The sequence below is a fragment of the Ascaphus truei genome, chromosome 1, assembly GCF_040206685.1.
Source record: "Ascaphus truei isolate aAscTru1 chromosome 1, aAscTru1.hap1, whole genome shotgun sequence".
Taxonomy (NCBI): Eukaryota; Metazoa; Chordata; class Amphibia; order Anura; family Ascaphidae; genus Ascaphus; species Ascaphus truei.
In genome coordinates this window covers 444,630,044-444,644,888 of record NC_134483.1, presented here as the reverse complement: position 1 = coordinate 444,644,888, position 14,845 = coordinate 444,630,044, and the positions used below count along the sequence as shown (strand labels likewise).

The following is a 14,845-nucleotide window of genomic DNA, read 5'->3' as shown; positions in this document are numbered from 1 at the left end:
TACCCCTTGTCCCCCCTGTGCCCCCCCTGTTTGCGGCCCTGGATCCAGGGGGGGGCAAGCGCCGCCCCTTGCCCTCCCTGCGGACGCCCATGACAGTATATGACTCTGGCTCAAATGAAACCCTTTTGCACTATCGTGATACTGTACATATATCCTTTGCAGTAACAGGCTATGTTACAAAGCAATTTGTAGGCAACCACAATTGCAACATTTTATAAGCCTCCATTTAATATAAATATAGATATACATCAGCTTATTGTATTTTACCTTTCAACTTGTTTGTGACTATAGCTACTGTTGCATATGCAGAATTGAAAATGATTCATTGAGTTTCTGTCAAACCAAATAACTATCGGAAAATGATTAGCAACACTGGAGGTAGCAGTAATGGCATTCTGCAAAAGAAGCACGAGAGCAGTTCATGTGACAAAAATAAAAAAACTTGACAGATGCTTTGACCTCCAAAGTGAGAAATAAATCATGTGACACTGCAGTCCATTGTTAGAAGGACTTTCCAAAGGAAGATCTAGGAACCTTAACCAATGAAGACATATTCTGCCCTCAATCAATAACTGCAACAATCCACCAGCCATTGTCCCAATCATTTATTATACATAAGAAAATGGTGTAATATATGAATATGTTCTTTAGTCCACTCTTCGTTCTTGTTAAGCCTGAAAGATATGAGAGGCTGAGTGTTAAATCTATATTTAGATGGTTGATGTCATCTGGATACCAAGCTCTGTAGAATGCTTGAACCCCCCAGTTTGCCTCCATACCAGTTACTGTGCATACCCAGTGCACTGATACTGTCCGGGATAAGGAAGGTCATTCAAATTCATAGCACGCTGCGGACTATTCATCAAAAGAGTCTGATAGCTTTCCTCCTTAGAAACAAAGCCTCGCCAAAGGGTAAGTACATTGTTTAATTCCAGCTTATGCTGTTATGTCTTTATTTAAAGAACTGTTGTGCAAAACACAGGTATCTGATTGCTGGTCTTGTAAGAAGGGGGTTTTGCTGATTAGTACAGTAGGGGACGGAATGTTCATTCCTGACTTAAAGAATTGATTGGCTGAGTTTTTTGTAAGGATGTTTGAAATCTTTGATTTTCAGTATGCAGGAAATAAGGACCTGCTATGCAACATAAAAGAAGAAGAAATGTGTTGATGCCATTTGTGTGTTTTGAAAGAAATACGTAGAACTCCGAGTGTTTTAAAGAACAGAGGGCAGTGTGGCCAATTCTGTAGATTACATTGCTAAGCAACTTCTCTTGTTATTGGCTCCAAATATGAACCACAGAGTCTATTTATGAAAAAGGTCGCCTGATAAAGTGAGTACTGTAGCACAATACGTTAGAATAAAAGTCAGCAAATTGATCATTGGTTTCCTTTATATTGGATTTCAAATATTGATGTGTTCTTTACAAAAGTATTGAGTAGAACACGCACGTACAGTATCATTGCCAAACATCTGCAGACTTTTCTTCTTCTTTTGCCTAGTTAAAAGACTTAACAGGAACTACATTACTTTGTGCATTAAAATAAGATTATTTTCATTGTTTACAATTCTCCCAGTTCTCCTTTCATACGAGCAAAGGGAAACTGACAGAAACAAGACTGTTTGTGTTCATTTTTGGGGGGGGGTTGAGGGCACAAGGCCGCAGGTAAAGTACCTTGACCCAATGTCTTGACCCATTTAACATATGTTGCACTCGATGGACATATCGTCGCCGTAGAGGTAAAATTCATTAACTACATTCTTTGAGTACTGAGGAAAAGGCGATTAAATGTTCCTTTTGACAGGAAAAATTCTGTATTTAAAAAGGAAGATATTTTGATATGACAAGTTCTGAAGATTAGGGGTCTTTAATGAGTCCTTGGAATTTGTTTTCTTTGCTAAGCCTATTTTCATGAACAAAGGTAAAAATTAGTTTTACCCGAACAATAATTTCTATGTAACCGTGTCACACGGGTTACTGTACCAAAGGCCACCCACATGGAAATGATTGATGTGAAGGTGTGTGGATAATGGAAAGCAGTGCAAGTATATAGTCTTAAAGTCTGACATCATGTGATGCCTTCTATCCAATAATCAAGAAGACTTTAACCTGTGAACATTGTATATACAGTATACAGAAATGATGTACCCTGATCACCTGCCAATGGATAATGTCGCAAGGTGATTGGTGAAGTACTTGTCACTAAAAATGTGTAAAACTCTTGGATTCAACCACAGCATTTTCCACATTGGTGTTTTCTGTTAAAATAGATTTTCTTTAAGGTTTTTTTTTTTTTTGCAAAATATTTTCAAAATTTACCATAAGTTGCCTTGGTTATATGTCTTGAAAGTATGAGATTTTTGTTGCCTAATTTTAACATATTTCTAATGTCACATAGAACTAATTGCCAGTAAATGATTAACAAGTCAGGAATCCTAACATTGATATTAAATGTACAGTACAGTGGCATAAGCGTGAGCATCTATTTCACTAATACAATACTAAACCTGATGTCATAAAAGCCTCAAACTTCAACGTGATACACAAACACTCGCAAAGTAATTCATGTTCAACATGTGTTACAAAGTTGCATCTGTTAAAAGGTATGTTGCAATTAAGTCTAAGAAAAAAAAGGATGCATCACTTAAAAACAGCAATTAATTGAAAACAAATAATGCCAGTAAATATAATAATATAATATTATTACAAAATAACAGGACATTCTGAAAACTACCTGAAGTACACAGAGGTATGTGTCAAATTTTGAAAATGGGAATTTTGCTATTGAGAGATTTTTTTAAATGCAAATATTCAGACTGTGGGTTTCAATAGATCATAGTATGTTGCACCTATTCTGTATGCTCCTGTCGTTTGAGCAAATAACAATAGAATTAACTCAAGGCACATAATAGAATGTATCAAGTTTGGCATTCTATTCATGTTGTCTCTTTTCTATACATCTAAAAAATCTGGGATACAGTAGCACAAGCCTCTGGGTAACAGGTGTGTGCCAGATGTAAGAAACTTGATTGGAAGTTTCAAGAGCTTCATACAAAGATCGTGCAGCAGAAATAGTTTTGACATACCAAAGTAAGATAATATTCCTTAGAAATATGGACAGCCGCTGAAAAGTTCTCACATTTGCAAATGAACCACTTTCACTTGTTCTTGTCAGGCCAAGCGATAACGACATCCTTATGTGTTATAAATGCAACTGTGTACAAAACTGCAACGACTTCTCTCCTCTTAAATTGTGCGTTCCCTTTTCTTGCTCTCTTACATTTTGTTTTCCAGGGAGGAATAACCAAAGAAAAGAGCACAATGTTATCACACCGGGACCTGCAGAAGGAGAGGAAAGAACAAGCATTTGCCATTTTGAAGGAAATCCAAGGAAATGGTACAGAGCTAGAGTTACTTTTCACTATTAACATTGCCCCTGTTCAAAATAACATGATTTAGTTCTTATTCTAACTCTCCTTGAGTCATTGTCTCAAAGGGACATCCATAAATAATCTGCCAGAGTATCTTGCTTCCATTGGTAACTAAGCCTTTTGTAGTTGTCTATTTGGGAGCTATTTTCAGATGAACAACTGCTGTGGAAGCTGACTTAACAGCTGATGGGTATTCTGCTGGGATTGACTTTCAATTTTGTATTTAGGGTTAACACCATGAATGGACTCCATGATGGAGGTTTATTGCCTGCAATAAGTCAGTAAAATGCTACAAGGGCATGCAATATACTTCAGAATAACTCCAGAATTCAAATGTTAAACCACAGTGTTAATGTACAGTATATGCATTTGTAATTTTCATTTTGCTGTACAAATAATGTTGCATAAATGGGTGTCACAGGAGACCAGGACTATTCGCCGGAATCAAAGCACAAGAGAGCACAAAGGAGTCAAATAAAGGATATTTATTCTGGCCTTAGCCAGCCGACACCGCACAATACACAAAGAGAGCTATAGCTAACTAGGGTAGCTCAGGTAGGCTTACTCAGGAGTCCATAGGGATCTCAGGTCTTCCAGACCGCGTGGATGCAGATTGCACAAAAGTACTTTCAAAACTATCACTCACCAACTTTAGTCTCAGTATCTCTGGCAAAGCTCATCAAAGGTACCCAGCAAACTAAAAGTCCCAGTAAACAAAGCAAGTTTGAATTTCCCGCTCAACTCGGCACCAAGCCTAGTTTTGGAGTGTCTCTGGCACCGCCTCAGAGCACACCGCTTAGTCAGTTTACACACTGCCTCCAGGAAGATCTGTGGAGCTTAGATCAGCGGCGCTTTACATAGTTTCCCCGTCTCCATAGGAAAGCATGGAAGACGGGGTTGCGATCAATCACAGCGCAGATGCTGCATTTGGACCAATCACAGCACAAGGGCTCGCTTGTGCTGGCCAATCCGGGCTGGGTGCGTGATAGAGCAGCCAGGGTGGCCCCCAGGGGTGGATTTGAGAGAGGGGATTTCAAACCAGCCAATCCGAACAGTGCTTACGGGGCTCATACCCAGCAACAGTGCCGGCCGGATATCTCCCATGGAGATCGGTGCCTCAGTGTCTGGGTCAGACAAAGGCTTTGCTCTTTGGACCAACATTCCCACTCTCCCTTTGTCCCCCACACTGCACCTCCCCCTTCTTGACTAGCAAGAACCCAGATCCCTTGGTGTGCAGGGTGGGTAAGTGTATTACTAATCTAGCACAACAAGGGAACAATAAAATACCTTTTTGGAGTGCACTAAACATTGCTTTACATACAGAATACAGGCATAATTGTGAAACACAGGGGTTTGGGCCAGATGAGCCCTAATAAGATGGATCTTCAGGGGAAAGCCAGATGAATAGAGACTGGGCTTAACCTTTAATATGCTAGCCATTTTGCTCACACCGTCACACCTCCCCCTTTAAGATGAGAGCTCTGGCCAACTGTAGCTCTCGGGCTCTGACGGGTCAGGTGCTCCCTCCCGCCTCCAAAACAACTTGTACAGGGTGTGGTAGCCAGTGCCCTGTAGGGGTTCAGGTATGTAGGGCTGAAGTGTCCATATTGCCTTTACTACCACCTAGCACAATGGTGCCAGGTGGTAGTAGAGGCAATATGGCATGGCGATCCTGCCATTAACCCTGGCACAGATGCTGGAGGGGTGGCCTTGCAGTGGTGGGGGAGGCTGGGGAGGGGGTAAGTCAGTCAGGTTGAAACATTGTGGCAGTCTTCTCCTCTTCTTACCTCATTGGGTGTAGGCTCCCAAATCTTGGGAGCGATAGGTTCGGGATCTGTCGCCGGAACAACTGTAGCCTCTGCGCTAGCAACACTCTGCTTTGTAAAATTTTGGCCATGAAGCCTGGGAGTATCCACACATCATGAATCCCTCAGTCCACTCCCCAATCTAGATACACACAGGCAAGTCACAGGGATCCGGGGGCTCCATCAGCTACCTGCACCTGGATAATTGCTCCTGGGTACAAGATGCTCTGGACCAACCATATCATGTTGTAAAGGCAGCTCCAGTATTCATTAGTCCGGTAGCCCTCCTGGTCCTGATGGTCACCAAGCGAAGACACTGCCACCTTGCCTCAGTGTGCTCCTGCTGCATTGCGGCAACTCAGTGCATGGTGGCACACCTCGGGGTCTCTGGGGCCAGAGCCTGGGCCATCTGATGGATAATCTGGGTTAAGTGGTGCTGCTCCAAAGCAGAGTCAACTACACGCAGGAGACCGGTCAGGATACTGGGGAACGCATCCCTAGAATGGGGGGAGGTGGTAATCAATCCACAGATGGCCTGGCTAATTGTAGCTACAGCAGCTGTGATCAGGGGCAAACTCAGCAGGATGGGATCTGGAGCTGGGGGATGCTGGAGCACTTCTCCAGGAGGACGCGTTGGATCTCTATGCTGCTGCTGGCTAAGTTGCTCTGCAGGCGGGAGTGGAGCTATTGGCTGGGGTCGCCGTGGAGCTGCGGTTTGGCCACCATGAATCAGCGTCCCTCTTTGCATCCTGTTGGTCCGTGTCCGGCTCACAGGCCGCAATCCATTTCCTAACCTCAGGAATGCATTGCAGCAATACTGCTCTTTTAGGACTACGTCCAAGAAGCCCATAAAAGTGGCCACCTCACAGCAGTGCATTTCTAGTTTCTTGGTCCACGAGGAGTACTGGGATGCCATCGTTTTGGTCGAGTCTCTCATTGACTAAGCTAGCTGCTTAGGGGATGAGGTGAACCCTGATCATGATCGACTGAGCCACTGATTGAGCTGCCTGTGCTGAAGCAGGGATATCCTTAAAACCTGACCTGTTTGTGACCCTTGAGGACTGGAGTTGGCCACCCCTGGTTTAACCTTACGATCGAGCTCTCTTCATACGCAGACAGACATATTACTGCCAAATACATTACTAGAAAGACAGTATCAACTATCCCTGGTAACTTTTAAATAGCTTTTCAAAAGCTATTACATTTATCTCTGCACGTTACTGCTAAAAAATATTTATTGAAGTAATATATCAATGCTTTTATTGAATAAGTAAACACATACACATGTAATACATACAAATGTGTATGTGTGTGTATTTTTATTCTAGCATTTCTAAGCTATTTTATTATTTAAAAAACATGATTATTTAGAATAAAGGATTATATTTCTATGCTCTTACTGCTATCATTATTCTTATTAACTCTGACACTGGTCTATTACCTAGAATTTCCACTTGTTACACCTTATTAGAACAGGGCTCAAGCCTCCCTCTATCAGAACAAAATTGTTTTATTGAGTTGAGTGAAATAGGCAATCTGCATAGCAACCTGGGGCCTAGAAAGCAAAGGAGCGTGTGCAGTACAACAGGGCTCCTCATCTGGCAGCCCACACAAGGCCTTGATGTGGCCCTTGGACTCTCTGCTCCTGCTAATTTCATAGTAGTTGCGTAGGAAGCCAAGTGCAATTTTCACACAGAGGGGCCTATGACCAGGGAGGCGCGAGCTTCCCCCCCTCTCCTAGTATTATTTACATGTAACGTACCAATAACGAGAGGACACAGTCTGGAGGTATAATGGCCGCGGCTTTGTTTATTAATAATAAACATAATAATAACTGGAGATAGCGTGCTGCCAGTCCGCGCCAGAAAGTGCTCGGTGCCGGGTAATGAAAGAGGGGGCCCCCTGGCAGTACGTCCCGGTGACCTGCCCCCTCGCTTCAACCTGCTTTACCAGCCCCGAGCCCCCTCTGGCAGGACAAGCACCTACCCCCCCCCCAAATGCCACTACCAACTGGCCTGTTTAACCCCCCTTAAATCAGGCCCGTACCGCCATACCCTCGCTAGCTGCCTCCCTGAACCCTTCTGCCATAACTCGGCTGCCCCTTTATTGGGGTATCTTTCACGCCAAGGCGCCATTGTCTCAACTGAAATTGACTTTCACGCCATCCTGCTCCCTTAAACCCCTTACTGTCCTTTTTGTAACATTTTGACTTGGGGTGCTGGCCGCCGCACCCGGCGCAGGTGTGTTGGAAATGACAGTTGATGAATCTGCATTTCGATTCATTGAATCCCCAGCATATGCCCGGCTGTTTACCAACTGCGCGCCCCCTTCCTGCCGGCTGTGCGAACCATTCTGAACCCTCCTTTGGATTGTTACTGAACATGTCCCCCTGGAAACCCCCCCAGCCATCCCCCCTGGGGCTGCCTGCCCCACGAGAGGTTGAACCTCCTCCCCCCGAAATGTGTTCTAAATATAAGTCAACATCATTATGGTCCCACGTAACCACCCCTTTATTCTCCTGCATACTTTGCCTGAATTCCACGTCGTATGTCCACCATCCCATTCCCCCGTATTTTTTTAACGCCTTCCTGATTATGTCCTGGTATTTGAACAACGCGGAGCATAATTGCGACTCCTTTTCACCCGCCACGCCCACCAATATCCCAAACGCCTGCACCCAGTTACCGAAAGTGCGTGGGTACAACCGTCTTTCTACATCGTCCTTCTTGGCCTCCCCTATCTTCTCGGATTTCGCTACCGCCTCATTGTACCCGGGAAGCAACGTCAGTAACTCAACGTAGTCCCCCGCCCAAATTCTTTCCTTCACCTCATCTGACAGATGCGCGCCCAGGGATCGGGTGACCGCTGCGTACGAATCCCCATACGCCGCATCCCCCACCCTCTTTGACCCTGATGCTGCTGCTGGCACCACGGGCCCCGCTCCTTCCGCTGCTCCTCCTACTGCGCTAGCTGCTGCCGTTACAACCGCTTCCTGCGGCAAGCCAAGAGCAAGAGGCCACACCTTCCTCCTGGCTGCCAGTTTTCTACACTAAGACCCCTCCCCCATCTCCGCCCCCCGGCCGATCTTGCGGCCAATTCGGTTCGGGGAGGGCAAGCCCCCCAGTCATCTTCTGTGCCACCCATTCAGGCTAGGCCAGTTTCATTACAGTAGTTTCGATAAAATCACTGCCATCTCGAACGGTTTGGCATGACGCCATCGAACGGTTTGTCATTTGTGTTATCACGGTATTCAGAAACAATCTGAAAGCATTATAAACCGTGAGGTAGGAAAATGCCAAAAACGTTCGGCAGGGGCACGCAAACTGGGTGGTGCAAGATTTTTGAGGGGGCGCGCGGCTGTTGCAGGGGCCCTGTGCTCTTCCCCCAAGGCATTTAAATTAATGCCGAGGGATCGCGTGAGGCCTCTGCAACGTCCCTTACCTTGTCTTCGGCGACATGTCGCCATGGCAATGCGGTGTCAAATGTGCCGCGGGGCCGTGTGACGTCACGGTACCATGGCAGTGTGATGTCACGTGACCCCACGGAATCATTAGATGTCGAAGGAAAGGTAAGGAGGGGGGCGCGAGCAGGCAGAGGGGCGCAGCGGGGAAAGATTGCGCACCCCTGCCATACAGGACAGCAGTGATGGTATCTCAGCCTTTTTCTCAGTTCTCCCCCATGCGATTTGACCGCAGTTTGTAAGAACTGCATAGAGAGCGCTGCACAGAGAGACACATCTTACAGGCGATTGCAGTGTTTTTATTTAATTTGTAATAACAGTGTACTGTAGCAGGGAGTCCCCCTGTCACGTGACCTGGGAGATTTAAACATTGCAGGGGGATACCGGCACCCCATACCGGGGCCTTTAACTCGGACAGCAGGGTGTCCCCGGGGCTGAAATCAGTTCGGTTCAGCTCCGGAGACCCCCTGCTCCCTTACACTAGTATTAAAAGGTAAATAAAAACAGCTTCATGACCTTAGCGGCTAGCTGCTAAGGCAATGAAGGGGTTAAACCTGAATACCTTGTTTGTTGGGTGTATAGGGGATGGATAGAGGGGGTAATTGCCCCATCGTGGGTGGTAAGGCCTGCACGGAAGGTTGCTGGAGAAGTTAACCCCTTCACTACCATAGCAGTGGTAACCGCTATGGTAATGAAAGGGTTAACCACTCCCACTACCCACCTGAGAGGCCTAACCACCCACCATGGGCCAAATACCAACTTCGGTTGCCGCTAAGGTAATGAAGCTGCTGGGGAGCTCCGGAGCTAGTATTAATGTGCTTCAATCCGATGCAATAAAAATACTTTTTTTCCCCCTGTCCTACTCGCAAATCCCATAGATGAGATAAGCTCGCTAGGTGAGAGCCTCGATGATATCATCGGAGGTACTAGAATAAGGTGTTTTGATCAAAAACGCGAGTTGGAGCTGTTTTTCAGCTCCCGCTCGGTGTGTTTGAGCCGAAGCGCTACCGCTTGGGAAGATGCACTTTCCGAACGAGTTTGGCAGGTCATCAGGGCTTTCTGAGCAGCAACCTTGCCAAATCGTTCTGGAACTGCTCAAAATCCTCGATGAGTTAGTTATCAAAGTTTATAGAATAGGTCCATAAAACTCACTTGTCAGTTAAGGTAATTCATGTAAATATATATATATGGTACAGATGTTACATATGCTTGCAAACTGTTGAAATATAATATTTTGCTAGTCTTTAAATGTATCTAAAAGGACATCACAATAAGCCAGTGGCCCTTCTACGTTTTCCCGATGTGGCCCCTTTGGAGACCCAGTTGCAGAGCGCTGCTGTGCAGTATGTGCACTTCCATCACACTCAGCTGACCTGCCTGCATGTTATTGGATTACTTCCCTGTGCAGCTATTACGGCTGCATGCATCAATACTGCATTAACCATTCGACTTGTCACCTTGAATGACTGTTGCATTAACCTTGAGTGAAATGAATGTTGATAAATAACTTTGTCTCTGCCTTGGTCTTGTTATTGGAGAACACATGACAGATTGTCTGCGTGGTTTCCTTTGCATGAAAGCTGTTGCATTGTGGCAACAATTCCTACATCAAAAGCTTGGAGTCACATTCAAGGAGAACATTGAGAATAAAGGAATTATACCTTTAAGGCAATTCATGAACTTTTCTTCTTCCTAATTGAAGGGTCTGAAATACTATTTATCAGGCACGGCGGATGGAGTCACAGGTCTCTGCCTTGGTTAACAACAGGGCATTTAAACAGATCATGCAGAAATATATCTTGCGTAAGATACATAATTCACGTTTTTTAGCCAATTAGTTTAATATCTATGTTTTGTATTTTTTAATCAAATACCTTTTTTAATTTACTTGGGCTTAATAACGAAATTATATTCCTCCACTATAAAAGAGAAAGGAATAATAAAAACAATAGATCGCTGTTATACAGTGTAAATGAGGAGTGGCCAGCCTTTTTTTCAGGCGTGCCAATAAATGGGCACAAATGTTTTATCGGGCCACTGTCCTACTGCTCCCCCCCCTTTATCACTGAATTTTCTCCCCATCTCCTCTCGCACTCAATCCCCCCTCCTCTCACTCAATAACCAACCCCCTCCTCTCTCACTCAACCACCCCGACTCTCTCACTCAATTCTCACCCTCCTCTCTCACTAAATACCTCCCCTCCTCTCTCATTAAATCCCCTACTCCTCTCTCGCTCAAACCCCCACCTCCTCTCTCACTCAATTCTGCCCCCCCTCCTCAAATCCCCCTCAATTCCTCCTCCTTCCTTCTCTCTCACCCACACAAATTAAAAGGGAGGGTGTTTTCAATAATGTGGGGAGTTGAGAATACAGGTAGTGCTCGCTATCCAACGTTTCACTTTACAACGAATGGCATATCCAACGCTTTACAATGCAACCCTAAGCCCCGTTTTTTGACACCGGAATGCGTTATCCGACGCCTGATGCGCTATCCTACGCTCACCGACACTGATTAACATGGGACTCACTTTACAACGGATTAACTATCCAACGCTACTTCTAGAGCGGATTCCGATGGATAACCGAGGACTGCCTGTAGTGAATAGTGCTCTATGATACTGCACTAAAACCTAGAAAAGAAACATATCTAACCTGGCTACGGTCCCGTATCCGGGTCTACTGCGATGGTTTTAGAGTTTATCTCCCAGTTGGCATCAGGTGGGGAGCTCTACTCAGTATCTACCCAGCTGGATCCCCTAACTAACCCTCTTATTTTAGTGCACTTTCATTTAATTTCAGTTACAGTTGCAATGGAAACTGGTTTATGTTACAAAAAAAAAATGTCTGGTATATTTTTCTCGTTTAGTCCTAGGACCAATGAGTTTTTGGTCTATCAGGCCAGTCGGGTTTTACCAGACTAAGTAGACTGTTCCTAAAGGGCAAAGTTTGGGGAGACAAAATCCCTTGCTCAGCGAGGAAACATTGAGAGGTTGGCTTTCAGCAACAGATGATCTTGAGGTGTTCACAGCTACTTACTATGCACTCGGGATTGGTGGGAAACGGTCCAGAGGCAAAATATATATATTTATGAAAGCAGCAGTCTATGCTGACCTTTCCAATGCTGTTTATTTCTTTTTAACCTGATGCTGCATTCAGGAGATATAAGCTTGTTTATATATATATATATATATATTAATTTTATTGTCCCAATAGCTTTTGCTATAGGCTCCAGAGCGTAGCTTGTGGAAAGGAAAGAGGAGCGCAACTTGTTCAATCGTGAATATGTGGAATAAAAAATGATACAATAGTGCAACACAGTCTCTGTAGGAAATACTTCAAACGCAGTTGATCTCTATAAATTCAGAACTCACATTCTTTCATAAGTAAACGAGCATGTTACCCAAACTAATGTGGGTAGTGTGGAAATTCGTGCAGGTTCTCTCTCTCTCTATTTCTCAGGGTTCTTGGGGATACTCTGATTCTCTCAGGTTGCCAAGGTATCAGCCATATATATGGGAGAATGGAAAGCCAGACATAGTGTGTACCGTACATAGATAGACTCCTGACGAAGCGACCACAGCGAAACGCGTAGAGTCGGAAGCGCCCTGCTGTCGCCACTCCCTGCACTCGATCTGCACCTCAGAGTCCCCTTCATTCGGTGAATTCCAGCCGTGCCGCAATACCGGAAGTGAGACGCCAGTGAACCGGAAGTGACGCAACGGGAGAGTCTGGCAGAGGGGGTGAGGATTGGGACACAGAGTTCGCTTTTCCTATGTGTCTGGTACAAGTTTTATTGATGTAAGCATATACCCACATGGGTTTTTAGCAATTAAAGTGTTTATTTTTGTACGGTACACACTATGTCTGGCTTTCCATTCTCCCATATATATGGCTGATACCTTGGCAACCTGAGAGAATCAGAGTATCCCCAAGAACCCTGAGAAATAGAGAGAGAGAACCTGCACGAATTTCCACACTACCCACATCAGTTTGGGTTTCATGCTCGTTTACTTATGAAAGAATGTGAGTTCTGAATTTATAGAGATCAACTGAGTTTGAAGTATTTCCTATAGAGACTGTGTTGCACTATTGTATAATTTTTTATTCCACATATTCACCATTGAACAAGTTCCGCTCCCCTTTCTTTTCCACAAGTTCCAGCAAGAGGGATTCCTGTGGACCATCCTTCTAAGGGTTTCTGAGCAGCATTTATTTGTATTCATTTTCACATATTGCACTTATTGGCTATTTATTTGCACAATATTGTTTTTATTGATCACTGTTTTAGTCACTATATACTTATCACTTTATAATCTCCTTTGAGGGCTGTTAGAGGTTTTCTCACTCCAGAGCGTAGCTGAAATGTTGGATCAATAGGATTTTTTTTGTATCTTTTTTGGTGTACCTAGACCTTTGTTATTTTTAGACAGTACCTTATAGGTACTCTGATAGCAGCACCCTTTCCAGTAGTCTGGTCTATACTATTTAAGTGCACGCCCAATTATATAGATATATACACATTTTAAGTTATGGTGAGTGAAAAAGGCGATAAAAAACCTCCACCGTTAGAATATAGCCAATAAAGAATATCACTTGTGAGCATATTCACATGTCTTAGACAGGTCTGCAACCCTGCTTTTCACTATTATCACCTAACATACAGTGCTTCCACTGCAGCAAGGGATTCTGGGAAATGACATGCAAATGAGTACACAATGTGTCACCTTTTGCCTGAAAGCTATTTACATGGAACCTATATAAGCAACAGCTCTGCTGTTCACACAGCTTGTAAGCACAGCATCGGATTAGATGCAAAGCAAGTCAAACCACCCACAGACATGTTTCAACCTTAATGGGTCTCATCCCCAAAAGAAGCGGTTGATACTCAGCTGATGTAGAGTAAAAATGGTCAGAAGTCCATGATTGTATATGACCCTTGCTGAGTAATAAAGTCCTTCGTAGATCCTGTGAAGGAAATTATCCTGCTTCACACTATATCCAAAAATGGCACAAAGATTCTTAATTGAAAAAAGTTCTTTGGAGGTCTTGCATGTGTCCGATACACTCAAAGTGAGTATTACCCGCGTATTTTGCGGTTATTATACCACTGTTTTATAGATGGATTTACCTGTATGCACATGTATATGCCAGGATTGATATGGTGGCTTTCAGAGGGCAATGTGTATATCATACAGGCACATCTCCTTGCTATATTCCAATTATTAACCTTTACTGGCTGCTGTGGGTATAACACTTTGGGGCCTATGCAGAGAGCAGCGCTATTTCGAAATTCGCCATTTTTTGGAGAAAATCGCGCAGAAAACAGCAGAAAATGGCGAGTTCCGAAAAACGCGCCAATTTTTCTTTTCTATTTCTAAAACTCGCCTCGCGGCTGGCGAGAACCTCAATCTCGGCAGTTTTAAAAATATCCTAATGCAGAGAGGCGCGAACGGCATCTAGCGGCTGTTCGCGCCAATAAAATGGCGCGATTGTCTCCTTTTTGCCTCGCCAGAAAAAATTGGCAAGAAGCTGCCGCTCGCGGCCATTGCAAAGGGAAAAAAAAGGCGCAAATTTTTTTTTACACATTTCTGAAGCGCGCATCTCGCCAATTTAAACTCGCCAGACGCATTCATGTTAAACATAGCAGAATTCGCACATTTCTGCATATGGAGAATAAAACTCTCCAAAAAAGCTACTTTTTAATAAATTCGCCAATTTTAAAATTCGCTGCTCTCTGCATAGGCCCCTATATTGTGTATTTATATTTTCATCTATTGTTTACCCACCTCACGATTTATGCATAAGTTGTTATATATTTTTGATGCATACCTATAAGCTTATCTGGTTATATCTTTGTTGGTCACTTATTTTTCTGACCATTAAAGTATATGGTATCGTTACATAGCAGCAGCATTCACCATTTCTCCTAGGGGATGTTAACCATAGCTCCTCTTGATACCTCATTTTTTTGAGGTTGAGATATAGTTGTTCACATAGTGAGGGATAGGAGAGTATTTTTACCCCCTTTTCACTCCCCTTGTGGACATGTGCTAGTGGTGCTAATTTTTATTGAATCCCTATAGGTTTGGGCACTTTTTTCTTTTTCTCTTTGGTTCTCTTTGGTTCTCTTTGGAGGTAATCAGAGTGGTCC

The 14,845-nt window shown here is 44.0% G+C and overlaps 1 protein-coding gene across 2 annotated transcripts in view; it reads left to right on the top strand.

The window, feature by feature from the left end:
- Positions 1-623: 623 nt before the first annotated feature.
- Positions 624-14,845, top strand: part of MYOZ2 (myozenin 2) — a 68,269-nt gene continuing 54,047 nt past the window's right edge. Inside the window, exons 1-2 of one of the 2 annotated variants that reach the window (XM_075616263.1) lie at positions 773-912; positions 3,294-3,396. In XM_075616263.1, the coding sequence (XP_075472378.1) occupies positions 3,321-3,396 (76 nt within the window). In that variant the 5' untranslated portion in view covers positions 773-912; positions 3,294-3,320. Of the gene's footprint in view, positions 913-3,293; positions 3,397-14,845 lie in introns of both variants that reach the window. The other variant, XM_075616255.1, reaches the window with a different exon arrangement.